The sequence below is a fragment of the Fusarium redolens genome, assembly GCF_020744475.1.
Source record: "Fusarium redolens strain MPI-CAGE-AT-0023 chromosome Unknown BKA55scaffold_3, whole genome shotgun sequence".
NCBI classification, from domain to species: Eukaryota; Fungi; Ascomycota; class Sordariomycetes; order Hypocreales; family Nectriaceae; genus Fusarium; species Fusarium redolens.
The window spans coordinates 2,549,205-2,573,896 of NW_025763666.1; the positions used below are offsets into that span (position 1 = coordinate 2,549,205).

Sequence of the window (24,692 nt, forward strand, 5' to 3'; positions counted from 1 at the left end):
GAGGAACTGAGGCAAGTGTTATGTAATTTGGATTACCTACCACGCATGTTCTGCCTGATCTCTCCAAAACAGGTTAGCATAAGAGGATGAAACACTGAGATGAAAAAGAGCATATAGGTGCTGGAAAACAATAGGCACATAGGCAAACAGTCCGATGCGTCATTGTGATACATACCAGCGGTAACCACTGATGATTCAAAGCAGAGAATTCTCCTAAAGGCTCTTTCAACCAACACGCGTCCTTACATAAAGCCGATATACTCCAGACCATCCAGTCACTTCTTGCCAATCCCTTCTACCCCGACTTCAGGATACAATGTTTTCGTCTGGTTGCAGAATGCTCGAACAGTCTCAACGAGACGCAGCCTTGTCGTCTTGTGATCAAATGCCTGTCCATGGTCTAAGTCCTCAAACCAGATCACGTCCAATTTACCATCTCTTGGACTTTCTCCTGTCGCTTTAGTTGGCCTTTGCGTCCAATCGCTTGAACCAACAAGATACGCCCGAATTGATTTCGTATCGATGATACTGTCTCTACTGGCCAAGGCCACAGCAGTAGGGCGATTTTGTAGGTCTTCCTTCCACAGTAGATTGTCGGCCCAGAAGAAGCGCCGAAATAGCGTATGAGCTATACCTATGTCTTTCGAACCAAAGTAGGAGAGTAAATGTTCATTGGTATGACTTGGGCGTCGACATATCTGGAGAAAGAGGTTTAGTGAGATCGACTGGCGGGGTCAAATTCCTTGTTGACTTACGAAATTATAGGCCACATCAGGCAGATGCAGCAGGAAGGATACAGGATCGATGAATATAACAGGGCCGATATTCACAGAGATCTTGGGGTCGCGAAGTAACTGTGCTGCAACAACGCTTCCATAGCTTCCGGGCTCAAATATTAGTCATTTTGATTGAAAGTCACCCCATGGTACTTACGAGTGAGAGACCAAGGCGCAACTCTTCCACCCATGTGTAGACAATATACGATGAATTTCCTCGCATATTTCCTCTTTCAACATAGCCTGGAATGTGATGCGAGAGCTTACTGACAATATCTCGATAGCAATGATCCCAACATCTCCATCTGCACTCTCGGCGGCATTAATGTCAGCTAGGAAATCTATGTACGGATAGAGTCCCACGCCGATGCCATGGATGAATAGAATGGGCAGCCTTGTTTTGGAAGTGTGTGGACGGTGCCAATAGGTAAGGCTCTTGGCAGGAGATTTATAGGACGTAAAAAGAGTTAAGGGCCGAAGCGGGAAAACGGTAAAGAATTGGGAGAACGATGTTCGGTGAAAGCTGAAGGAATGACAGTGTAGATAAGTAGACGCTATCGTGTCGACAACAAATATGCACTGAATAGTAGAGAGCCAAAGTCAGTGATCCGTGGCATTTGTCAAGTGAAATGCTAATCCTGCTCTAGAGACTCACCAGGTACCATGTCAAACTTCGATGAAGCATCTCGACCTTATCAAGAGTCATGCGCAGGCACTTCGCATTCCCTCTGCCAAACTCCAACTTTTTCCCAAGCAGCTCCTCCAATTTCTCGATATACCCCTCTAATTCCGAATCATATGTCGAATCATATTCCTCCATGTTAAAAAAACCCCAGCGGAAGAAGTCTTTAACGTTATCACGCTTGATTTCATGCTCTGGCGCATCTCGAAACCACCTTTTCAGATACTGGCCTGCGTCCGGAATATTATCGTGACATTGTTGGAACAACCTTTGGCGATCGGCTCGGCACGGCGGAGTAGGATGTTTTGCGGGCTTTTGGAGGTGGTTGTTAAGCGGTAGGTATATGACCAGATAGAAAAGTGCTTCAAGAGCAAGCCATGCCTTGAGAAGCCTCGGAATCTGAAATGGGAGGGGGACTAGTAATAGGACGAGAGAGCCGACAACGCTCAGGGGCGCAATGAGATGTAAGACCAAGATAGATGCACGCATGAAGATGTAATCCCATAGTGATGTTCCCGCCATTACATCAGGGCAGTGTTCGTCGTTGTGTAATTCTCTAAAAGATTAGCTGCTTCTGGACTTAGGTTTCGAAGAATAAACAATACTGCTGGTGATAAGTATATAAGCGAAAAGCAAAGTGGTAGTTTGCTGTGACCCTTCGATTTTGTTGAGATCGACTAATCGCGTTTTGTTGGGACGAATTCTGCTAATATTTTGCTTGTTTACGCCGAGGTAAATTTACACATGTGCTCAACTCAGCTTGTGAATCAATAGTAACAATAAGAATCGACATCCCATGTGATTACTCGGGACATGAATGACCTTGATGCCCATACCGACATGCTGGTGACACTAAGGACATGCTTTGCTTTGGTCCGAGTTCATGTTCCGCATTTCGACATCACAGACATTGAGAAATACCAATATATAAGAAGAAAAGTAGCTTTTTTGTTAAAAGAATTTATTGAATTAGTTGTATGAATATACGAGTACAAAGAGTCGTTATGGATGTTTGTTCGTTCAAGCTCGTTTCCTCTTTAACCCGACTTTACTTCCATTACCACCTCCAGCGCCATGACCAAGTGCAGCATGAGTTTTGAGACCCACTGGGGATAGCGGGTTCTTGGGAGAAAACTTTAGAATGGTTCCTTTTGACTTTGTATGATGATCGAACGAGGCTCTTTTCTGTGCGGTTGAGTGGGTGCATTCAAAGCCAACTTCCCTAGAACGTAGGTTTCTACTGGGTCTCGCCATGCGACGTGCACTCTCGTTGTGCATTTCTCCTCGTTTGTGCTCACCTGTTTCAAACGTGATACCATTGGGAATTCCTGCGCCTCTACTTACTTGAATTGCTTTCCTAGTACTATCAGAGGTATGTCTTTTGTGTAAACCCTCACTGCCATCAGCGTCTGACAGGACAGAGTTTTGACGCAACGGGTGCCAACGGTGGTCTTGGGGAAGGTATGAAGCAAAGTATTGAACGAGGGAATCGAGCGAGTTGGTACGGAAGAGCTGGATAGCATGCTCCCACTGAGGTGTCTCGATGAGGTTCGGATTGCCAATAATCTCGAAACTTGCAGATTCAAGAGCCTCGTTCAGTTCGTGGAGTCGTTGTTGTCTTCGATCGTGGGCTAGATGATGGAATTCGGCTGGAGAATGCGCGGTATGGGCAATTTCGTAGATATCGTGATAAAAGGCTTTGGGGCTTTGGATTGGCGCAAGATAAGTGTTGTACTTGTCGTGAAGCTTGTTAGATAGATCTTCGCTCTTCATACCAAACTTCCAGGCAGGCCATGTGCATGCTGTGTCATCCATAATGAAAGGGTAAATATAGAGAAATTCTAAACTGATTATTCTCAGAAAATAAATTCGGTGATTTTAGGATCGGTAGGATGAAGGGGAATGGCTGCGGAACGCTGATCTGACTCGTCAACGGGGATTCCAGGACCCTGGTTTCGTAGCGGGTGAACCCTGCCGTGCCAGTGACGTACGCCTGACACAATACACATGATAGTGGTGCGCTAGTGGTGCAGGCAGGGTCTTCACCGCAAACCTGAGGCCTGATGCCCCGCCAAAACGTTAGTAAATTCTCTGATAACTTTCAACACGGCCTGTATATTAGGCCGGGTCATTTCTCGATATTTTTTTAAAATATGATGCAACCTGACATGCAAATATCACAGAAGATAGAGAAAACATTCCTCGAACAACATGATGACCACAAATACCATCTCTACTACTCGCGGATCTAACCTAACGGAAGCCCCCCTCAGCATGCCTATTATTAAACAACATCCATCTTCCTCACCACAAGGAGATAACACAGCACGAAGAGATTACTCTCTATGGCTATCTCAATACACTATGAATAGAATAGTAGATCTTCTCTATTCTGATTCTCTTGACCCTTCACTCCTACTACAAGTCTCAATTCCCAGCAATTGTTCTCTGAATCTTCCAAACACAACGACAAATACGATGAAATGAGAATCGAGCCCTGATGTGCAGAATGTTGCTCCTGGCTTTTTGAGAGACTACGGATCTGGACTGCGATATATGCTCTTCTGCTTCTTGATTTAGTACTACTTCTTTATATTTCTCCCCGGTTTCTGTCTCTTGACTTCTTGGGCTTTAATATCTTCTTTCTGTCTACTTTTAATAATTTCATTTTAAGTCCCGGAAAGGTTAGCATCAAGGGACATTGCTTTGCTGGCAATGCAGGCACTGATTAACCGGGTTGACGAGGTCCCTGAGACCAATCAAAATATGTATTTTATCTCTTAGATAATGGATGTTAACAAATATATTTATGATAAAACAAAATCGTTCTATGTGCCGTTAGTTAATGTTAGTATGATATTATAATAACCGTGCTTATGGCAGTTCAACTCTGTCTGTTACAATCATTGTTCTGGAATTGACCTGACCCTGTAAATCTCGAAAAGAGTCATCAACTGATCAACCTTGTCACGCCCTGAAACCCCGCCCACACGCTCGCTTATATCTCTTGTCAAGTGTTAGGTTCCGGACCAACTTCCGATGGATTTAATAGGTGCAGAGTTCAACGTCACCCAACTTTTCATGAACCTTATCTGCCGCTTGTCCCTGTCAACCGCTAGCAAGACCACTAAGGTACAAGGGTACTTAGACCAATGCAAGTGACAGGATTTATCGGTAGTTTCTTGTAGCCCACCCGCGGGGAGACACATTATTCCCCTGCAGGTTCGCGTTTAGGTTGGCATGCGAAAGAGACTGTGAGTCTCGAAGAAATCATTGAGACCACGTTATAACACTCGGCGTCAGAGTTCTGGGCTTCAACTGTTGTTAGGAGTCACGAGTACGTTCTGATGGGAGACCGACCATGCATATAATAAGAGACGCTGGCGGGTCAAGCAATAGGGTCACGCAATAATTAAATAAACAGCAGGTCACCTAGATCCCATTTTATTTCTTTATCTACGGCGGAACTTTCTAGGATCTTGAATGTTTGCATTACGTTTGCTGCCTGATCGAGGAAAAGAGAAAGAAGAAGCGGCATGTCAACTGGTTGCTACATGCTCCATCGGGTCAATTCCTGCACACGAGCAGGGGATGCCGACAGTGGCTAACGCCCGAGAGGAACGGAAAGATTATGTAGCAGAATGGAGACCATGTAGCTACTATGCAATTAAAATATCCTCTTTTAAAAACGCGGCGAGGGATCAAGACGAGTTCCATGTGATTGTGATTATTCCGCGTATGTATGACGCATTAAACTTCCAAAGTAGCATAGTGATGCGTGAAGCCGACGGATACAGTGGCGAAGAATATGGTGCACAATTTTGAAGCATGTTGCAAGGAACTCTATGGCCGAAGGGTCTAGTGAGGAGAAGTGTTGAGCTCGCCGTCTGTGGGAGGCCGGCCATAAGTTATGCGGGAGGCCAACCACTCAGGTGGCAGATCGGGTAGTCACATACAGGCAGCCAGGAATACGTCTCGAATATCAGTTCACCTTTCCTACATAACAACATATCTCATCTTTCTGAATGACCACATCGCTTGCTAAGTCCTTTGGAGATGAAAAAGAAGAATCGCGTCAGTGTCAAAGTTGAAAAGACTGTCTCTCCATCTAGCATATCCCCAAGCACTCCGCTCCACCTTAAGATGGCGCCTCAAGGAGTAGAGGAATTCCTCGTGTCTCTAAAAGAGTAAGATGATCTACTGATTCCAGTCAGCTCTTCTGACATACGCTTAGGTACCACAATAGTGATGCGCTCTCCGACGTCACTGTTACCTGCGATGGTCAGGAGTTCAAGGCTCACCGGGTCATCTTGTCTGCCCACTCCAAATGCTTTGCCAAAGCGCTGAATGGCGACTGGAAGGTACTACATGCTCCCCAGGTCCATGAATGGTCATCCGCTTATAGTATGTAGGAGAGTTCCGAGAGAAAGATCGACATTAAAGATTTCGACCCAAGTGTCGTTGAAGCAATGCTCCGATTCATCTATTCATTTGAATACAGCAACACTTACGGCACTTCGAGTATGGTGTTTGACGCCCAGATGTGGCAGATTGCCGACAAGTACGACATTCCTGCCCTCATGGCGGAGTCAAAGAAGAAGTTTGAGATTACTGTAACCACCGGATGGAGCATGGATGACTTTCCACTTGCTGTTGCTGTTGCCTACGAGTCGGTCCTCCCGGGACTTCGCGACATCGCTGTGGAGACTGCTAGTAAGAACATTGACGAGTTAATCGGGAAGGATGGCTTTTGTGAACTCATAAGAACGGCGCCGCATTTCACAGCGGATCTTATCCAATTTGTTTGTGGCAAGTCGTCGGGGTTTCGGACCCAGTATGAGTGCCCGTCATGCAAGAAAAGATTCCGCGGAGAATTCTCAGGAGAGCTTCGCTATTGTCCGTGCTGCTCTCGTCATCAACCAGACTGGAATCCCTCCAAGGTTGCCTGAAGATGGATGGCTATTCTCATAGCCTAGTTGGTCAGGAAGCATAGGTCAAACATAGCCCAATCGAACAGGTCGCATATTTTGCCCAAAAGCAGACAATTGAGACACAATTCACTGAGATGAGGGGAAATTATAAGAAAGTAGTAGCATTACAGATCAACATCAAGTCAACAACCAGACTGACCATCGAGATACCTCTGCATCTGCGTATTGAAATCCCTCTTAAGGTCACTGATGTTGCCAAAAGCTCTTTTATATGCTTTTTGTTCAATTTCGGTCCTCCACCAGAACGTGACTCTGCTCGTGCTAGACCTAGAGCTGTGGTACCCACGTTGCGAATCTGGCGCCCATCAAGCTGTTCCTTATATACGCTGCCGTCGAGCTAGTCTTTGATGATGTTTCTCTCATTGAGATCCTTGGGAAAGCTGTTGAAAATAGCTTCCATCTGTGTCGTTTGCAAACTCTCGTACTTGATCGCTAGATGGAAGCGTGAAGGTATCGCGGCGTCAAACTCGGCAATTTGGTTTGTGGTCAAGAACATAATTCCTTGGTAGTATTCCAGAACACGAAGAAATTCTTCGATCACGGATAGAGTTGGTGACGCTTCTGAGGTGTTCGGCCGCGATTCACATATCCGATAACAGTGCGTTCTTGTCTGTGGACAGAACTTTATTGCCTCGCCCACGGCTCTCTAGGAATAAGCCCGCCTCGTCGCTGAGCATGAGTTAGCTGAAAAGGAGAATAAAACTTCAGGCTGTGTGATATCTAAATACGTACATGAGAGAAATTGCTTGTCATTTGGTCGCCAGAGCAAAGATTCTCCCGAGGTTGGACTTAACATGCTTTGCTTGGGTGCCTACAGCAGCTACACTTACTGAGAATCATGCTTTGCCTGTGACCATGGCGATGGTCTCAGCCGTTGATGTCTCTCGAACCCCTGGAGGGCCTATTTGATGTTTAGATTGAGATGGTGCGGTGGTGGGTCGAAATTACCGTAAAGAAGTATAATAAGTCCTTTGCCTTTATCAGGAATGATATCGTCAGTATCAAGAGCCAGTTCGTCCTCATCATCCCTGTGGGGGTTCGTTCATGTGTAACTCATAACGAGGTCCAGTACCGTCAACACCTTTTAGATAAAGCATCAGAATTCGAGGAATATCTCATCCATATATCTACTGCCCTTTTTTAGACTTGGGGACTTCATCATCAGCCAACTTGAGGCGGCCCATCACGTCCTTTCTGTCTTGTTGAGGAACATACTTCAGGAAGGATACTTGAAGTTGAGCTCATTGCTTTTCTTTTAGTATATACCCGAGGACACGAGGTGAGCATATCAAATACTGCTCGTCATCCCACTCCTTTCTACTGATACATTCACCATCGTCGAAATGCGTTCGGAACCGGGCCCGGAGAAACCGGTATTCTGTTGGCAGTCAGAGCAGAGGTATCTCTACCGCCGGGAGGTATCAGTGACCCATTTCATGCTTCTGATTCCCCATATTGGGAGTAAGACTCATAGTCTACCATAACTCTGCTCGTAATCTTCTAGAAATTAGAAACACCAGAAAGTAGAAGGTTGGAATCACAAGGGGATACTTCACAAGATTGAGAGGTCTCAGTTGATCTTACGGCGTATCTTGTATCTTGCCTTGACCGACGCAAATAAAGTCGAAGAATATCTAGGTCACTATCGCTCTACTCATAATACACATGTCAGCCTCAACATGGAAAGAGGATGCATAATAGTCAGTACCTCATCGTCGTTTCTTATAGCAGAAAGACCCTTTCTTTCTAATATCGCCTTCCCCTTACACTCATCTGTTTCACCTCGCAGGTCTTGCGGAATTCTCTTCCTCCATCAATCAGATTTTGTCGTACATTATGGTAGTCCAGATGTAATTTGGATGGGTAGGGAGATTAGTGGAAGATGCCCACAGATTAGACGGACTGAAAGCAACATCACATATGCCAGACCCAGGTATCACTACTCTCGTTTCATAATATCATTAAAAGCCAAATGAAACAAATACAGTCATTAAAGACTACCGCCTTCTTCTCCTAAATCAGACAAATCATTAGCAATCACCTCGCGCTGGCCAAATACATAATTCATAAAAAATCACACTACCCTTCCATCTCAGTCCGTCCTGGATGCTCATCGTCCCATTCATCCTCAACATCCACATAAGAATCCTCCAGCGATACCGTCTTCCGTCGATGTCCCCCGCCATACAGCGATTCAAGTTTTCTAGAATCGAGGAAGACGTTCTGCATTTCAGAGATAAGGTGCTCCTCCTCAGCGTCGTCATCAGATGCTCTGAGGCGGAATCTGACGACTCTTCGTCCGACGCCAGATGTAAGGAAGGGCTTTAGGAATGAGAAGATGGACCAGGCGAAGCGCGCAAAGAGATATTCTCGACTTCCTTCAACGAGTGTTTCAACTGGTCTGTTCTGGTATAAGGCTGTGAACTCTGCTTCCCTGCCATCGAGTACGTGAAGAACATATTGATTATTTGCTTCTACACCGTTGGCTTGTCCACTTTGCTTTGGAATAAGAGCAAAGACGCTTTGATCAAAGCAAACGTAGAGATCCGCCTTGAGCGGTAAAATATTATGCGGGTCATCGATAGTATGTGATCCACCGCCATAAAGGCCCATGCCATTTTTGCTGAACCAACTCTGTTCTTCTCTGGGAATCAGATGTGCCCATGTAAAAGCATAACTGGTGTTCGTGACGGCGCAGCGCTTTGCATAGAGTGATGTTCGAGAGGATGGGACACTCCACCATTCAGGTAGTCTGTCATGAGGAAATTGCCAGTCTCTAAAGCTTGGGACAATTGCATATCGATCTGTAATGTATCAGTAAGGATGCCCAGTTTTATGAGTGAAGGTTTCGTCATTACCATCGCCTTCGACAAAGAACCAATAATCTCGCTGCAGCAGTATCGTCTCATCGTCAGATACTCTTTCCTTTCCTCTCTCATCTCTCGCTAGGTATCCTTTCTCAAATGCATTATTCGCGACGATCTGACACGCCGTAAGAGCCGTCAAATAATGCACGCCAAAAGCTCCCTCTGTCGGGTTATAGTCGACACGCGGGAGGCAAAAAAGCAGATTCAACGGTTTCAGATAACCAGGATGGTAGAAACGAATCTGATCTCTGTTAAGATCACGAATCTCGAGAGACGAGACGGCCGATAATGAGCGCGGCATTGGAACGCGATGCTCCAAGTGGCTGAGATGAAGTTGATGTTGATTGTTGGAAGCAAGAAGACCCATGACGTTTTTTGACTTTGGATTAGCTCTTGATCAGCGATAATTCAGGCACACGTGAAGATGACGTACATGGATGATGCTGAAGAGTCCACTAATGCAAGCCACTCGGGACGGTTAATATCGGGTACTAAATCAAGATCTGGTGTTGACGATAGTCATGAAATAAAAAATGTTGAAAATAATATACTCTGAAAATGCTATCGTTTATATACAGTCCCTAATACCCAATATGTTCTCCTATCCTAGAAAGAGTTTTTTCGCCCCGACATACGTGTCAAGCTAGTGGACAGCTGTTTTGCATATGTGCTCCAATAGCTTCACAGCAAGTGGACACTAAGGATCCATACTGAACATCGGTGTTGTTGGTGTTTTACAAGCGGTGAGGGCCAGGATAAGCAGGAGCTTTGACCGATGAAGTAGATCCAATCTCTCCAATTCGGATGTTGCTGAATGTCACTTCAGGGTTAGGCTGGACCTTGACAATGTTCGTGGGATTGCCCTCAGTGGCGTCACATGGTCCAGCAACACCCTGATCCAGCCAGGCCATGAAATCACCCTCGCTCCACCAGACGCTCATGGCGAGAACCATACCGCGGCTCATGGCATCACCCATCTGCTTGGTGCCGCCGAGGCGCATGTATTCGTTGGCTCCAGTGGCAGCGCAGTACTTGTCGTTGATGAAGTTGATCTTGGGAGGGCCTGAGATGTTGACAACAGCTGACTCGATGACCTTGTTGTCTTGGATGTAGTGGCGGTGCAGCTCGATGAGGTCGCCCTGCTTGTTGGCGACGAACTGAGATGTCACGGTAAACTTGCGGGTGCTGTCGACCTTGTACTGCTTGCCGCGGCCGTAGAAGTCGGTCACGTTGATGCGGTTGTGGTTCCAGCCGCATCCGGCCTTGTCGCAGATACCGGAGCTGCCGCACTCATCGCCTGTGCAGCCGTAGAGACCGGGCTTGTTGCAGGGGTGAGGAGCGATGTGAGTAGCTCGGGAGTTGGCCTCCCAGATGTCGAGCTCGTTGCAGCAGACACCCTGTCCCTTGATGTTGCCCTACGAAAGTCAGTACAATCATTGCTTGTGTGAAGAGAATGAACTTACAACTCCGTTGATGAAAGGAGTGACGTAGCACTGGGCATCACAGTATCCAGCGCCATAGTAGGCACCAGCCTTGCTGTTTCGGCTCGTACTCTTACCACCATCCTGAGGCATCTCAGAAAGGTACAAAGCACCATTCATACCACAAGGAAGCTTCTCCATCTCAACATCGAAAGAGAACTCAGTACCAGTAAGGTGAAGCATCTCGTACTTCTTCTTGTTCTCCTCAAGTAGATAGACTCGAGGAGAAACAAGCTGGTTGTTGATAAGCTGCTGAAGACGAAGCTTGTTGCCAGAAGTAGTGATACCAGCATTCTTGTAAGCATTTGCGTCCATACCAGAGAGGATACAGTTCTTGGCGCAGGATGCTTCATCGGGACATGCTGTGCTGTTGGGCTTTTGACCCCAGTCACCGCAGCCGGCGCCGTTCTTCTGGTGGATGCCGTGAATACCAGCGTCGGCGACGATGTAGTTGGTTTGCTTCTTGCAGCCAGAGGCCTTGGTGCAGCGGTAGGTCTCGATCTTGGGGTGTTGCTCCTTGGTCTTGTCGGGGGTTTGAGCAACAGCGACCTGGACAGCCAGGGCTGAGAGGATGAGTGAGAGAGACTTCATAGTGAATGATTTTCAGAGATCTGACTTGAGAGTTCGAAGGAATGACGAGATGAAGAGCATGAGAAACATCATGAAGAGCCGCCGGAACTCGGTTTATATCTATTCTTTCTATGTCCACCATTTTACGGATAGGGGTCTTCCACTTTAGGCTTCACCCCGAAAATCAATGCCATGAAGGTCCTCGCGGAAGCTCAACCATACTGATCCGAAATCTCAGGTCACGACTCCGACATTATACAACCCTAACCAATCAAGATCCCAATATCTCCGCTCCCTCCGTTTTCCTAATTGGAAATGCCAAGCCAACCAATAAAGAAACAAGTACCGAGTTTCAAATAGTTTCGCGGGCTTGACCCATGTCATCGATTAGTGCGGCCGAGGAGCGCGGGCCGAAATACCGCGACGATATAGCTCAGGCTGTGATTGATTAAAGTTTCATGGGTTTCAGAACCCTTGTCGAGTTATCACATTAATGATTGAGTGGGAATTTCTCCAGATTTTCCCACCTACCATTTTGGAAGCGAACATTGAAACGGAATTACTTGGCGATTAAGGGCAACGGACCGTCGGGAAGGGATGTAATCAGCCGTTGAAATGGAGAGTCATGTGAATGATTTAAACTTCCCCCCTGGATAAAAAGAGTCTCGCCGAGATGAAGACACGGGAGGGTATCATTCCGCTCGTAGAGCTGCCGGGCCGTAACCCATATTCTCGGCAAGGCGATGAGTTTCAACTAAGAGTCTGGGCGCAGATAGTTGAACCTTATGGAGATGAAGATGGTCGGTCGCGGGTAAATGTTGTCGTACCATATTGAGAAGAAGTCTTGGTGATACCTTCATGTCCGACTTGGCATTTTATCAACCCTACGTAAATCTGTTGGGGATACTTGAAAAGAATAAGTTGACATACGAGTAATTTAAGCTCATAGATTAGCTATCTTGTTCCTGCAGCGGGATCCTGCAAATACGGGATAAACGACGCTTGAGTCATTACGTCAGCGTGGGGGGATGCGGCTCATGGCCAGCATCTGCCTTGTTCATCCCAGCATCGCCATCAGCTGAAATGTGAGAGTGCGATCAGCTACAATTTGCAAGGAACTTCAGATACGTCAAGGAATATCCTTCAGCTCCGCTCCCCATGGTATCAGTGTCGGCTTCTCGGGCCAAACTACCCTGTACCTAAGGACGTACCGCTAGGGAGCAAGAAGTTAAGAACAATTTCGAGACGGCCCGAAAAGAATGTATCCCTTGCTTGCTGTATCTTTCATCTGGTGAAGCTTAGAGCAAGTACCTGTTTGGAAATAAGTGCATGTTTTGACAGCTAGTCAATAGTGGGCAGTCGCTGAGTGAGCTGTTGGTTGGTCTGCTTGTGCAACTCAAATGTTCCATTTGACACGTGATCTCGATGCAATTCTCGCATTTCTTGGTCTTGTATTTTTGTCAACTGCCAGTAGTTCATTAACAAACTTAAATCAGAGATCCTTCGAAGGATCAGTCCGAGCGAGCGCCTTCCCAGAGAACCATCTAAAAGACCCTCCGAAAATATTTGTCGGACAATTCGTGCTCAAGACCCTAGTATCTTGGCTGTATCTGCAACGACGCGACATGGATGACCACCAAGACAAGATCGCCACTTTAGCCGACGGGAGAAAGGTTTCATATACAGTCTATGGATCCCAAGAATCCAATGCACCCACTTTCTTCTACCTCCACGGCTTTCCGGGGTCTCATCACGAGGGATACGTGATCAACACCGCTGCAGCTCAACATGGCGTACGCGTCATTGCACCAACGCGACCAGGGTACGGCGACTCGACATTTCAGAAAAACAGAAGAATTCTCGACTATCCCAAAGATATCATAGAGTTAGCGGATATTCTATCGATCAAACAGTTCGCGGTACTAGGTGTCTCCGGTGGTGGACCCTATGCTATTGCTTGTCTGAAAGATCTCCCCCAAGATCGCCTAGTTGGCATCGGGACTGTGGCAGGAGTCATGCCAATGTCTTTCTCTACGCAAGGAATGCTTACCATCACACGAGTCATGTTCAACATAGCACCATACGCTACAGGAATCGTGGGCTGGATTACCGATAGAGTGTTGGGGAACACAGCGCGAGACACCAAACACCCAGAGAAGTTGGAGGAGATGATGGACAAAGACATAAGTGCTCGATCAGCCAGTGACAAAGAAGTATGGGAGACTCATCCGGACTTGAGAAAGTCTATAGGGCGGGCTACGAGAGAGGCTATGAAGCAGGGCGGTTATGCAACTGCGTGGGAAGCGCGGTTGTTTGGAAGCAATTGGGGGTTTAAGCTGGAGGATGTCAAAGTTGAGAAGGGAAGGATGATAATGTGGCATGGAGACTTGGATGTCAATGTTCCGATTGGAGTTTCTGAAAAGGCAGTTCAGCTTATGCCGGGTGCGGAACTGAGAGTCATGAAAGGGGAGAGTCATCTGAGTTTGGTGACCAAGGTGGAAGAGTTCACAGTGGCTATGAAGGATATGCTATCAAAATCAGACCCAGGAACCAAGCAGATTTGAGAGAACAAAATGCGATATAGATCGAGCTAAAATCTATACTAAAATCCCCAAATCTCGTCTAAGCACTTCCATAGTCCCAAAGGACTTGACTTATTGACAGTTGACGTGAGTGCCATCCAACAAGCTTCCAACTTCATCCAACTTTCTCTGCCAAGAATCAGACTCAATTTTTCTATCCTTCAGCTTATCCGCATTCGGTCCCTCAGCATCCACAAACACATTCTCACCAAGTGTCATCTCTCCTTCATACAAATGTCGTCCAAGATCATCAAGCAAGCCCGGTCCATGTGCAGCAGCACCCTTAGGATCTTTCCAAATCTTGACCTTGAAAGTCTGGCCTTGACGGAAGAAGAACTCCTCTGCCAGGTCTTGGTTCCTCTCAGCGAAAGGCTGCATCGAATCCTCGGGGATCTCCGAGAGACCTAGGATCAGACCCTCTGCGAGAAGCTCAGAGACGGATTGGCGATGATTGATCTCGGAGGAAAGGCTTGGGTTGAAGGTTATGTTGTTGGCTGCGAGGGAAATGTTGGGAGACTTGACGAGCATGTGTGAGCAGTGAATCTCTTTCTCGTTGCCGTACAAGTAGAAGGGCATGAACTCGGCGGGATAGTCAATATCGCGATGGATGGAGTTCAGAGGGCGACTCTTGACTACTGAGTTGAGAGTGATGGTTCCATCTCTCTGATGGTATTTCCTGCCAAGCATTAGTATTGTGGTAAGTATCCATCGTCAGGGAAGCACTTACTTGGTTCCCTTCTCGTACATGATCACATCCAAACTACCGAGTACCTCGACGACGTCCTCAATGAAGACCTTCTCAGTCGACTCAAGCATAACAGTACTATCCTGACTACCCCCAGTAAGCTCCTTATGAAAGCCTCTCAAGGTGCTATCAAGAGTAGCTGACAGGATAATCTGCTGCCGTTTGGTCGCACTATGGAACGAAGCCTGGAAAGACAGGAATACCTCAGAGGCTCCAGGTGAGCCCTGAACGAGGAACTGAACCTTCTTCTGGCCAGGGTCATTCCTCTTTCGAACTTTGCCAACCTCATCGCGGATGACTTCCTCAAACTCACCCATCAACTTATCGATGAAGTTCTGACGAGTCGGGAATGGGCTCATAACCACGTTTCGGATAACGAAAAGACTCTGGTCAGATTTTCCAACTCCCATTCTTTCCATGAACTTATGAGCACAAGACCCATAGTCCTCATGAAGGAACTGCGTCGACGTCAGGAAGATTGGGATCTCGGTGGGATCGGTGTTGGCTGAAGTGATAGAAAGTCTATCAACGACTCTCTTCATAAGATAATTCGCTTCTTCAAGATCAGTGTTCAGATTGCCATCTTTGTCTTTCCAGTTGAGTGCAAAGCAGTTGATGTTGGTATCGGAGCCGAGATCTCGGATAATATTCATGGCGTCTTTGGAGGCGAAGATTTCGTGGTCTTTCTTTCCGATGATGAGATCTCGAATCTTGTCGCGTTGTTTTTCGACGGGTTTAGAGAGGAATCCTCGACTACCATTGTTCTCGGCCGCAAGCATGTTGAAAGGGACGCAGATGAAGTCGTCGTTGATCATGGTTGCGTAGTGAGCAGAGAGCTAAGAAGTCTTAGTACGTGAGGATTGGGAGAAGTAGTTTGGAGGCTTACTCTGGCGCTGGTAAAGGTTGCTTCGCCGAGCAACTTGCCATAGCCATGATGGTTAAGGCCAATGGTTGAGTTAGAGAACCACGCTGACATTGCCGAAGCACCGGGCTTACTAGAAGGTGACTTAGCCGCAGCTACATATCGGGGCTGCTGGGAATCTTACCTGCCCTCAACACCATAGACACCAATGTTCTCAGCAGAACCCTGGGAAAGATAAGGGCCCGACCATGTAACCAGATGTCTCATCCTTCCATCACGATACACCAAGCTTCCAGCAGGATACGGGATATACCCAGCCTTATGTGGATCAACAGTGATCGAGTCCGCATCAGCCATGGCCTTGATGTCCTCAACAGTCTTAGGATCCAAGTACCACTCAGGCTCAGGCTTAGTAGATCGCTGGTCCTCGACGCTGTAGCGTCGATCGGGATTCACCATGGTGGCAAAGTAGCCTCCCCAAGCTGCATCAGCATGGACGAGGAACGATAACCCGTGTTCCTCTTGGAACTTCTTGCGGAGACGGAGGATATCAGTGAGTCTGTCAACTGCGCCCTCTTCAGTGGATCCGATGATGGCTACAACTGCGAAGACGGCTGTTTTGGTCTTGACACAGTCTTCAAGATGATTCTCAAGGACCTTAATGTCAATTTGGGCGGCGTTATTGACCTCAACGCCGATCACGTTGCCTGAGCCCAGACCGGCAATTGCTATGATTGTCTAGTCAGTATGATGATACTTCTTATCGTCGTTAAGAATGACTTACCGACTCCCTTTGGCCAGGAATAGTGGCGTGTCTTGCTGACGAAATACTTGATCGGGTTCTTGACATGGAACTCCCTCTCAAGAACTTCGCGACCAATGGTCTGAATGTTGAACTCATTGAGGGCGTTCTCGAGGAACTTGCTGGTGATACCAAATTGCTTGTTCAGCTCATTCGGAAGATCGAGAATGACCTCGGAGCGGAGGTTCAGCAGATCCCATCCTTGGAGATCCTTGAAGAGTGTCTTCTTGGATGCATGAAAGCATCGAGTGGCGTAGAATTTGTCGCCGATGAATTGAAGTTTTCCACGTCGCAGTGCAAGGCAGAGACTGAGAGGGTAAAACTTGAGGTTTCGTGCTACCCTTGTTAGCATCCACTTCTGCACAACCAGGATGAGAATACGTACCAACCCAAATAGACTCGAGATTAGCGATTGTACCGTCACAAGTTATATGACCCCACGAAACCGGAGATTTCTGTGCATCGATATTGTACCCGAAAAGCTTACACAACTGCTGCCCAACCCGAAGCTCAACAAGGGTCGTCATTGGACTAGCCTCAAGGGCAACATTGTTCGGGTTATACAACATGGTCATAAAATACCCGAGGAGTGACGACATGGTCAAGTCAGTGCACATGTGCGCCTCATAGCGGGGTGACCAGAAAGGAGCTGAGTGTTCGCCAAGAAGTTGTGCGACCTTTTCGGTGGCGAGACGGAGATCAGATCTTGCTTTGAGGAATACGGGGGAACGACGGTATTCCTTGGAGATGAAGGCCTAGAGAAGTTAGCTGGAAGGAGGGAAGAGGGGAAGGAGTCGGACTTGGTCTTCGGGATGGTAGCTTTGACGAGCGGCGAGGAGTTCATCGAGAATGGTGTTGATGTTGGCTCTAAAGTCAGGAAGGTTAGAGCCCTTGGGGCCGATGAAGTATGCGTGAACAGCATCGAACTCCTTGTCCCGGATATCGTCGTTTTCTTTAGGCATGATGATTGGTTTCTTGACTCTGATAATTTAGAAGACTTTAAAAGCGAGTCTTTGAGCGCGGGAAAAGAGCCAGTTAACCACGGGTTTATGTAGTCTTCATCTGCTCAACGTATTTACATTTTCTTCGCTGAACTGACGTATGGCATCTCTTCCTTGATACAGTCGTGAACAAGATCAACATTTCGTACGTAAAATATTGTCTCACCACATGGCATGGAATGCTGTAAGACTTGGTAGTGGAGTTCAATATGCACCTTGTCTTCACGAAAACTGAGACCTGCAGGCCGGAAAGAAACCGGCCGGCGGGAATTGCAGCAAGGGATCCTCAAAGACAACATCCATGTGAAATCGTTGAGGTCATGATGCATACCACAATACCGAGAAAGAATTGGTCAATTAAGAATAGGCAGTACGGTGCTTCAGGAACTGAAGACTAATTCTGCCAATTGTATCTTGCTGCCATAGGAACATAGTATCCGAACTGTCAAAGCCCCAGATCAGGTTTCCACAATGAGCTGTTGACAGCGAAGATTCTGACAACAATAGTGCATCGGGACCTAGCCTAGCGAGTGACAGCAGCGCGTGTGGCTTTCAATAGTGCAAGCCGATCAATCCGATGAAGGAAGGTGATCTTCGGTGCCGCGGCTTCAGCCGCTCGCTACGAGCGGTGTCTCAGATTCAACCAACCACGATGGCCGTCAAGATGCAGCCATCTCTATTTGGCTGCCAAGACAGGGAGGCTCATAGTGAGACAGGAGCTGAGTGCCCTGTCAGTGATAGGTGATCTATCGTCATTGCTGCAGCTGGATTACCGTATGCCAGAGTACCTGTGAGCGGTGGCCAATCATGGAATTCCAGGTCAATGTGGCTGCTACTGAGGGGAGCGAGATTTCCCCGCGGTGTTCCTGAGAACGCCGCTGGTTTTGGCAGTGTCGGTTCGTGTTTTGACTCTCATGCCGTGAGCTGCGAGGATGGCTTCGGGAGCAGTCCAGAGATCGAGCAAAGCACTTTGCAAACGCTTATTAAAAATCTTACAATAGAATTAGTTGGTAGCTACGGGACTTGCAAATATTCCATGATCTTTCTTACAGCCATCTCGTCCGTCTCCACCGTTCCGCTTAATTCCTCGTCTACCCAACCTTCAGTCCATCCGCCTCCGAAGTCAATGACCCATGCGTCATCCGTTGCGTGATGAATCAAAACATTTGAGGCCTTGCCATCACCCCATGTAATCCCAATCTCATGCAGGAGACCAACGGTATCCCCGATCTGAGATACCCACTTCCTCCGGCGACTCTCATCAATCGCAGAGACAGTCAAGCTCTCGTTGTGCGACATCCTCGCCCTTGCTATCCCCAGCTTTCAAGCACATCTCCTTCCCGTCAACCATCACACGGGCAATATAACCCACATTGAGAAGGTTTTCGACGACAAGACTTGACGGACAATGGTCGAGGTAGACGACGAGGCGAGCATAATTCCAGCGGATACAGAGCAAGATTCGGTCATCCTGTCCGCTACACAGTTCCTCAAGATGATGGTACTCATAACCTCTTCAGGAACCCACCATGGTGAGTATGCCAAATTAAGGAAAATTTCGGTCACAAAATCGACGGGGCTAGGGACCTGTATCTTTAAAAGTAAAGCTGTTTATATTCTCTGAATATTCAAGTATCACACGTGATCTCGAGGAATCGTAAAAGAAAAGTCCCGCCCAAAGACAGCCTCCCCATTCTCAAAAGCATCAAGACGAGCTGTGATGATCATATCAGTTTTAGTCATCTTCATCTTGGTCCAACCCTTCGTCTTGATAACAATATCATCTCTCTCAAAGTCCCTCTCAAATCGCTGCTCAACTTCCGCCGACAGTGGATCATCTGGTTTCACACTTGACTTCAAACCTGTCCACCAACCATATTTCCAACCTGTTTCGTTGACTTCCCACATTCCGTCATCCCAATCCACGCAAAGGGCGGTTTCGCCTGAGTCCCAGTCATTTGTGACATAGTTTCTATGCTTAGCTGGTCGAAGCTCAGTTTGTGAGAGTGACCCGTTGACGGCTGGCTTAAATGGTTTGAGTTGCGAGTCTTGTGGATTATCACTCCTCTCTGGGAGATCAAGGGCACTGTGAGCACAGTCGACAGTGAGGGTTGTGACCTCTGGGGATGACCAGACCAAGGGAAAGTAAGTCGAGGACAGCGCAAGACGAAGGCGACTTCCAGCACCGATACGCTGCCCTAAATGATTTAGCTTGAGAGTAACATCGTAAAACTTCCCAGGCTCCAAGGGTCGCACATTTTCGTGGCCATGGCGATGTGTCAAGTTGAGTACGCCGTGAGAGACCTTGGTCGCTGCACCATTAGGCAATACCTCGGACAAGGTCGCTGCTACTAAAGCATTTGGCTTATCACTCGCAATCCGCAGTTTCAACACCGGAGCCCCAAGGAAGTCTAACGGTTCGGTTAGATGTTGCGAGTCAAACAAGAGACTTCCTCCCGCTTCTAGACGTTGATCACCAGGTCCTTCGCCTTCAACGCCAAAGATCAACCATCTACCGCCCGCAAAGCCAACCGTTTGGGGAGAGCAAATTTCAAGCCTGTCATTGCTGGTCGAGCCGTCAGTTGTTAACTGACCAGCTGAAAGACCCAGTCTCATCAAAGCCGGTTTTGAATCGGACCAGCTATTCTCAGCAACCCAACGGCCTGGGCGATGCTCCATATATGGTGCAGGAGGGGTCGCATCCTGAAGATAGCATCGCAGCATGGGCTCTTTCATAATACCCGTCTCACTTCTTTTTAGCCATTTATCCCACCATCTGATCGACTCTTGCAGAAATCCAATCTGAGGCCCAGGATACCCAAAGTTTGGATACTTGTGACCCCATGGACCAACAAGGCCCTTTCTAGGCACCTTTAAGTTTTCCAACATTCTGAAGATCGTGTTGGTATAAGGATCCATCCATCCGCCGACCAGATACACGGGACACAGAATAGAGTCGTAGTCCTCTCCAATGGATGCATGTTTCCAGAAGTCGTCGCGTTGTTGATGCTGGTGCCATTCCTCGGCGAATAGCCCTCCTGATTCGAGACGTTCTAACCAGAGTTTGCGCCACTGATCACCGACTAATGCTGGATCGGGAGGGGATGAGTTGATTGAGAACATAGAAGCAGCCCAAGTCAGGTTTTCTGTCAAGATACAACCGCCCATGTAATGAATATCATCATCGTAGCGCATATCCGTAGAACAGATAGAAATAACAGCCTTGAGCTCTGGTGGTCGACGAGCCGCAACTTGTAGGCCATTAAAACCGCCCCAAGAAATACCAATCATTCCTATCGATCCAGTGCACCAGTCTTGCGCAGCGATCCACTTTAGAATCTCCAGAGCATCATCTTGCTCCTGCGGTAGGTATTCACCCCGTAGAATACCTTGGGAGTCGCCTGTTCCTCGCATATCAACGCGAACGCAGGCATAACCATGCGCTGCTACATACGGATGGTTCATGGCGTCGCGTACAGCAGTCATATCTCGCTTTCGGTATGGTAAGTATTCGAGGATAGCTGGGACAGGATGTGACTTGGCGTTCTTGGGTAGCCATATCATGGCCGACAAGACGGTCCCATCACTCAAGGTGATGGGCTCATGATAGATGATGTCAATTGCTGGGAGCTGCATCGTCGACGGTTGTAGAGTAAGCTTGAACGTTGGCCCAAGTCCGATTATGTGAGGCAATGCTGTGCCGTTTTGCTCTGCCTTTTTCGTGTTTCCTGATCATGAACAAAGACGCGAGGTCAAGCATGATTGAGTTAGAAAAGTCCACCTCAATGGGCAAAATAGCTTACTCTACTAGGAAGGCAATCTAATGAGTATCGGCCAACCACCTAAATATCTCAAAACACAGAAGGACTGCTACGCCGAGCGGCCGAGTCCCGGGTTACATCGCGACCGCATATCATGTTATTCCCCGCTTCTTAAGCAAACCCCGCCCCCATTTATGTAGATCACGACTCCATATGGATTGATAGTGATGCTTATCGCTGAACCAAGGATAGAATTACCCTTCTGAGCATCGCTTTATCTTGAAATTGCAGGTCCCTCGGCCGCACTTTTAATACCCGGGCAGAGACATGAAAAGTTGGCCGATGATGTATTATATAGCGAGACGCTGTCTTTCAATGCGTATAACCGGCCTATAGAACTGCTGCCGTCGGATAAGACGGTATTTAGCTTGATGCTTTATTTCCAGCTCCTAGATAATAGGTATTACTGTGCATAACATCTTGTGTTCAGACCCATTTGTCGATCTTCTGGACACCTCCGACATTTCTTCCTCATTGTTCCATGTTAACAACGTTGAATTCTCACTTCAACGACAACATGTCAGCTCTGGAGATTACTTCCGCGACGGCAGGTCATGAGCTTGATGACACAAAGAAAGTCAAGGATGAAGATATCCAAGATGTCGAAATTGGAGACGTCAGGAAGCCAGATCTGTACAGTAAGGTCTCGGTGTATCTGACCATGGTCTTCTCAGGCCTTGCGCTGGGTTCAGATGGCTAGTAAGTAACCCCTTCTGATATTCCCAATCTCTTGCAGTCTAACAAGGACAAGCAATGCTGCCGTAATCGGCAATCTCGAGCTCCTCTTCGCAACCCTCTACCCCGAAGCCCTAACATCAACAATGCGATCTCGTCTCTCCAACGCCTTCCTCATCGGCATGATCGTCGGTATGATAGGTTTCGGCGTGGTAGTAGACCAACTCGGTCGCAAAACAGGCGCTGTCATGACAACACTCATCCTCCTCCTCGGCATCGCAATGAGTGCTGGCGCAAGCGGTCTCACTCCAACAGGCCTAATGTGGATGCTCGTCATCGCTCGTGGAATAGCTGGTGTGGGAGCAGGAGGAGAATACCCCGTGTCTGGTGCCGGTGCTATGGAGGCGTCTGATGAAGACGGCCAGTTTCGAAAGTCGAGAGGCTTCATGTTTGCCATGGTTGCTGATCTTTCTGCTGGGTTGGGATATACTTTCGGTGCGCTTGTTCCGTTACTCTTACTTCTTTGTGTGCATCAGAGAACGGATCGATATGAAACTGTTTGGAGAGTTGCGCTTGCGCTGGGTGCAGTTCCACCGTTGTCGATCTTTTGGTTCCGATTGAGGATGAGGGTATCTACAGCGTATCGAAACTCAGCCCTACGACGACAACGGACGCCGTATGTCCTGATCTTGAAGAAATACTGGAGACGGATTATTGGCGCTGCTCTGAGTTGGTTCTTGTATAACTGGATATCTATCCCCTTCGGCATCTTTAGCTCTGTCATCATTTCAAGAGTCAATGCGTCGAACTCACTGGTTCAGAATCTCGGTTGGGGAGCACTTATTAATAGTTTCTACCTCCCCGGTCCTTTCATCGGCGGATACTTGTCCGATAAGATTGGACGGAGAAAGACTATGGCTTTGGGATACACTCTTCAGGCCATCCTTGGATTTGTGCTTGGTGGTGCGAACGAGCATATTCAGAAGGTCTTTCCACTATTTGTGGTTCTATATGGCATTTTTCTCACATTGGGTGAGGTTGGTCCTGGAAGGTCAGTGCAGGCTACATAAGTCATGAAAGACATGCTGAACTAATGTTTTTCTTAGTACTGTTGTCATCGTAGCAACGGAGCCATTCCCAACTTCGGTCCGAGGCCATGCTCTGGGCTTTATTTCCGCGTGGTCAAAGGCTGGAGCCGCCATCGGTACTCAGGTAAGTCGTGTTCTGTTCTCAGCCTTCTGCCTTTCGCCGATGCTAACTTAAGACAGGTCTTCACTGCCATCCTCAGCTCATACACGGATACCGTCAAGGGCAACCAAGTAGTTTTCCTCATAGGATCAGCCTTTGCAGTTCTAGGTGCCTTAAATGCCTGGTTCGTTGTACAGGATGGCGAGAAACATCTTGAAAAGGAGGATCAGATCTGGAAGAATTATCTCGAGGAGAATGGATGGGATGCTAGTTGGGGTGATCATCAGACACAAGATCCTGTCGGCACTTTGAAGGATGAGCTGAAACCAACTTCTTGATTTGAGAATGTGGATAGCCTATGGTAGCAGTAGAGGTGTTTCACCTCTTGAGGATCTCCAATGATTCGTCGAATTAACCAGCTCTTGACAGTTCATGATTGTCCAACTCCACTTGAGTAAATACTCCGGTGTTATCTCCCAACTGTCTATCATATGAGGTTCTCCCCATAGAATAAGTCCTGAGCCTGCAGTGGCTGCCCCTCGTCCACCCACATCATCAGTGGATATCGGCAGAAACGGTGCCTTGAACATATCCAAATTAATCATAGTCCCAACCAAGTCCCTCAGAAAATCAACATGACTAAAGTTGAACTCCTGACTGATCAGATTCTCCCTCATTATCGGACAAGGAAGGCAATCAATCCACGAGAAGTGATTTAGGTTCATCTGAACCTGTGTTGGCGCCAACGAGCCACAGTATTCTGGGGCCTTGGGAAGAATGGAGGAATATCTTGGAAATGCGACACTGGTGTCGATAGAGGGACCTGGTGCGCAATATGGCACAGTCAAGCTATCCACCATGAATTTGTTTTTCCAAAGGCCACGAAATACGTTGTATTTAACGAGGTGGATTAGATGATCGACTGAGAGAGGGAACCATAGTTGTTGCGTCTGTGTGGCCACGGGGCTATTTGCTTCTTGAGGCTTCTGGGCTGTCGTCTCCAGAGCTGCAGTAGACGCGCCGTGCCTTTGCGGAAGACTCGAAGCTGTAGTTGCACCGAGTTCATCAAGCCGCCAGCGATTGACTTGGTAATTGCATTGGGGGTTTCTAGTTTTTGACTTCTCGCCGGCCACTTTACGCAGCCCTGGATAGATAGCTAGTCAGCTTCATGGCTCCTTAGTCGTATGATGGCGTTAAGAATATTTAAAATAAATAGGTAAAGAAGTAACAGAAATTCCAGGTGAATTACGTACTAGAAGCCCTTTTATAAAGTCGATTCTGGAGTTTCTTCCTTTGTTTGGCCCCTTCATCCGTTGCATCATGCTGTGCACGCTTGGACAGCGTGGCACCAGCAGGCGGATGGGTTTCTACCGCTGGAACAGGCATAGTCAATTGAACGTACGCGCCAGTCTCCTCAGAAATACATTTATTCAGCGCATAAAAGGAATGAGGGAATACAGGAGGAAACTTGTGAATGTTGGGGAGTTTGTCATCAACATTCGTTGCATCTGAGGCTATACCGAAAGAGGCAAGAATGTCAGGTTCGCGTCGCCAGAAGGAGGTTGGAGCTAGGCTTGAATTGGTAAAAAGGTCAGGTCCTCCAGGACGTGCTATGGAAAGCAAGAAAGACACTTCGATTGATAACAGGG

At 47.5% G+C, this 24,692-nt stretch overlaps 10 protein-coding genes across 10 annotated transcripts; 3 read left to right on the plus strand and 7 right to left on the minus strand.

Moving 5' to 3' along the window:
- Window positions 1–80: 80 nt before the first annotated feature.
- BKA55DRAFT_559086 (uncharacterized protein) lies at window positions 81–2,061 on the minus strand. Its single transcript, XM_046191911.1, has 4 exons — window positions 1,432–2,061; window positions 934–1,355; window positions 756–879; window positions 81–698 (listed from the first exon to the last, which is right to left on the minus strand). The coding sequence occupies exons 1-4, from the start codon at window positions 1,978–1,980 to the stop codon at window positions 276–278; spliced, it is 1,518 nt and encodes a 505-aa protein (XP_046054218.1). The 5' UTR covers window positions 1,981–2,061; the 3' UTR covers window positions 81–275.
- A 365-nt stretch (window positions 2,062–2,426) lies between these two features.
- On the minus strand, window positions 2,427–3,359 carry BKA55DRAFT_559087 (uncharacterized protein). The gene has a single exon (XM_046191912.1). It carries the CDS (start codon window positions 3,271–3,273, stop codon window positions 2,479–2,481), a length of 795 nt encoding a protein of 264 aa, XP_046054219.1. The 5' UTR covers window positions 3,274–3,359; the 3' UTR covers window positions 2,427–2,478.
- A 2,097-nt stretch (window positions 3,360–5,456) lies between these two features.
- On the plus strand, window positions 5,457–6,559 carry BKA55DRAFT_559090 (BTB/POZ protein). Its single transcript, XM_046191913.1, has 3 exons — window positions 5,457–5,645; window positions 5,693–5,819; window positions 5,871–6,559. The coding sequence occupies exons 1-3, from the start codon at window positions 5,515–5,517 to the stop codon at window positions 6,405–6,407; spliced, it is 795 nt and encodes a 264-aa protein (XP_046054220.1). The 5' UTR covers window positions 5,457–5,514; the 3' UTR covers window positions 6,408–6,559.
- A 1,527-nt stretch (window positions 6,560–8,086) lies between these two features.
- Window positions 8,087–9,675, minus strand: BKA55DRAFT_559091 (uncharacterized protein). Its single transcript, XM_046191914.1, has 2 exons — window positions 9,308–9,675; window positions 8,087–9,253 (listed from the first exon to the last, which is right to left on the minus strand). The coding sequence occupies exons 1-2, from the start codon at window positions 9,615–9,617 to the stop codon at window positions 8,529–8,531; spliced, it is 1,035 nt and encodes a 344-aa protein (XP_046054221.1). The 5' UTR covers window positions 9,618–9,675; the 3' UTR covers window positions 8,087–8,528.
- Window positions 9,676–10,050: 375 nt separating this feature from the next.
- Window positions 10,051–11,388, minus strand: BKA55DRAFT_660885 (endoglucanase I complexed with Epoxybutyl cellobiose; the record flags this gene model as incomplete). Its single annotated transcript, XM_046197561.1, has 2 exons — window positions 10,051–10,731; window positions 10,780–11,388. 2 exons carry the CDS (start codon window positions 11,386–11,388, stop codon window positions 10,051–10,053), a joined length of 1,290 nt encoding a protein of 429 aa, XP_046054222.1.
- A 1,436-nt stretch (window positions 11,389–12,824) lies between these two features.
- BKA55DRAFT_559093 (Alpha/Beta hydrolase protein) lies at window positions 12,825–13,995 on the plus strand. The gene has a single exon (XM_046191915.1). It carries the CDS (start codon window positions 12,993–12,995, stop codon window positions 13,929–13,931), a length of 939 nt encoding a protein of 312 aa, XP_046054223.1. The 5' UTR covers window positions 12,825–12,992; the 3' UTR covers window positions 13,932–13,995.
- Window positions 13,978–17,357, minus strand: BKA55DRAFT_636419 (pyridoxal phosphate-dependent transferase). Its single transcript, XM_046197024.1, has 7 exons — window positions 17,159–17,357; window positions 16,744–17,113; window positions 16,341–16,694; window positions 15,741–16,284; window positions 15,581–15,689; window positions 14,677–15,530; window positions 13,978–14,625 (listed from the first exon to the last, which is right to left on the minus strand). The coding sequence occupies exons 1-7, from the start codon at window positions 17,318–17,320 to the stop codon at window positions 14,022–14,024; spliced, it is 2,997 nt and encodes a 998-aa protein (XP_046054224.1). The 5' UTR covers window positions 17,321–17,357; the 3' UTR covers window positions 13,978–14,021.
- An 834-nt stretch (window positions 17,358–18,191) lies between these two features.
- BKA55DRAFT_685957 (uncharacterized protein) lies at window positions 18,192–18,658 on the minus strand (the record flags this gene model as incomplete). The annotated part of the gene is made up of 2 exons (XM_046198875.1): window positions 18,192–18,350; window positions 18,410–18,658. 2 exons carry the CDS (start codon window positions 18,656–18,658, stop codon window positions 18,192–18,194), a joined length of 408 nt encoding a protein of 135 aa, XP_046054225.1.
- A 306-nt stretch (window positions 18,659–18,964) lies between these two features.
- Window positions 18,965–21,279, minus strand: BKA55DRAFT_559095 (Alpha/Beta hydrolase protein). Its single transcript, XM_046191916.1, has one exon. It carries the CDS (start codon window positions 20,993–20,995, stop codon window positions 18,995–18,997), a length of 2,001 nt encoding a protein of 666 aa, XP_046054226.1. The 5' UTR covers window positions 20,996–21,279; the 3' UTR covers window positions 18,965–18,994.
- A 418-nt stretch (window positions 21,280–21,697) lies between these two features.
- BKA55DRAFT_685959 (major facilitator superfamily domain-containing protein) lies at window positions 21,698–23,381 on the plus strand (the record flags this gene model as incomplete). The annotated part of the gene is made up of 4 exons (XM_046198876.1): window positions 21,698–21,879; window positions 21,932–22,906; window positions 22,962–23,067; window positions 23,124–23,381. The coding sequence occupies 4 exons, from the start codon at window positions 21,698–21,700 to the stop codon at window positions 23,379–23,381; spliced, it is 1,521 nt and encodes a 506-aa protein (XP_046054227.1).
- Window positions 23,382–24,692: the final 1,311 nt, after the last annotated feature.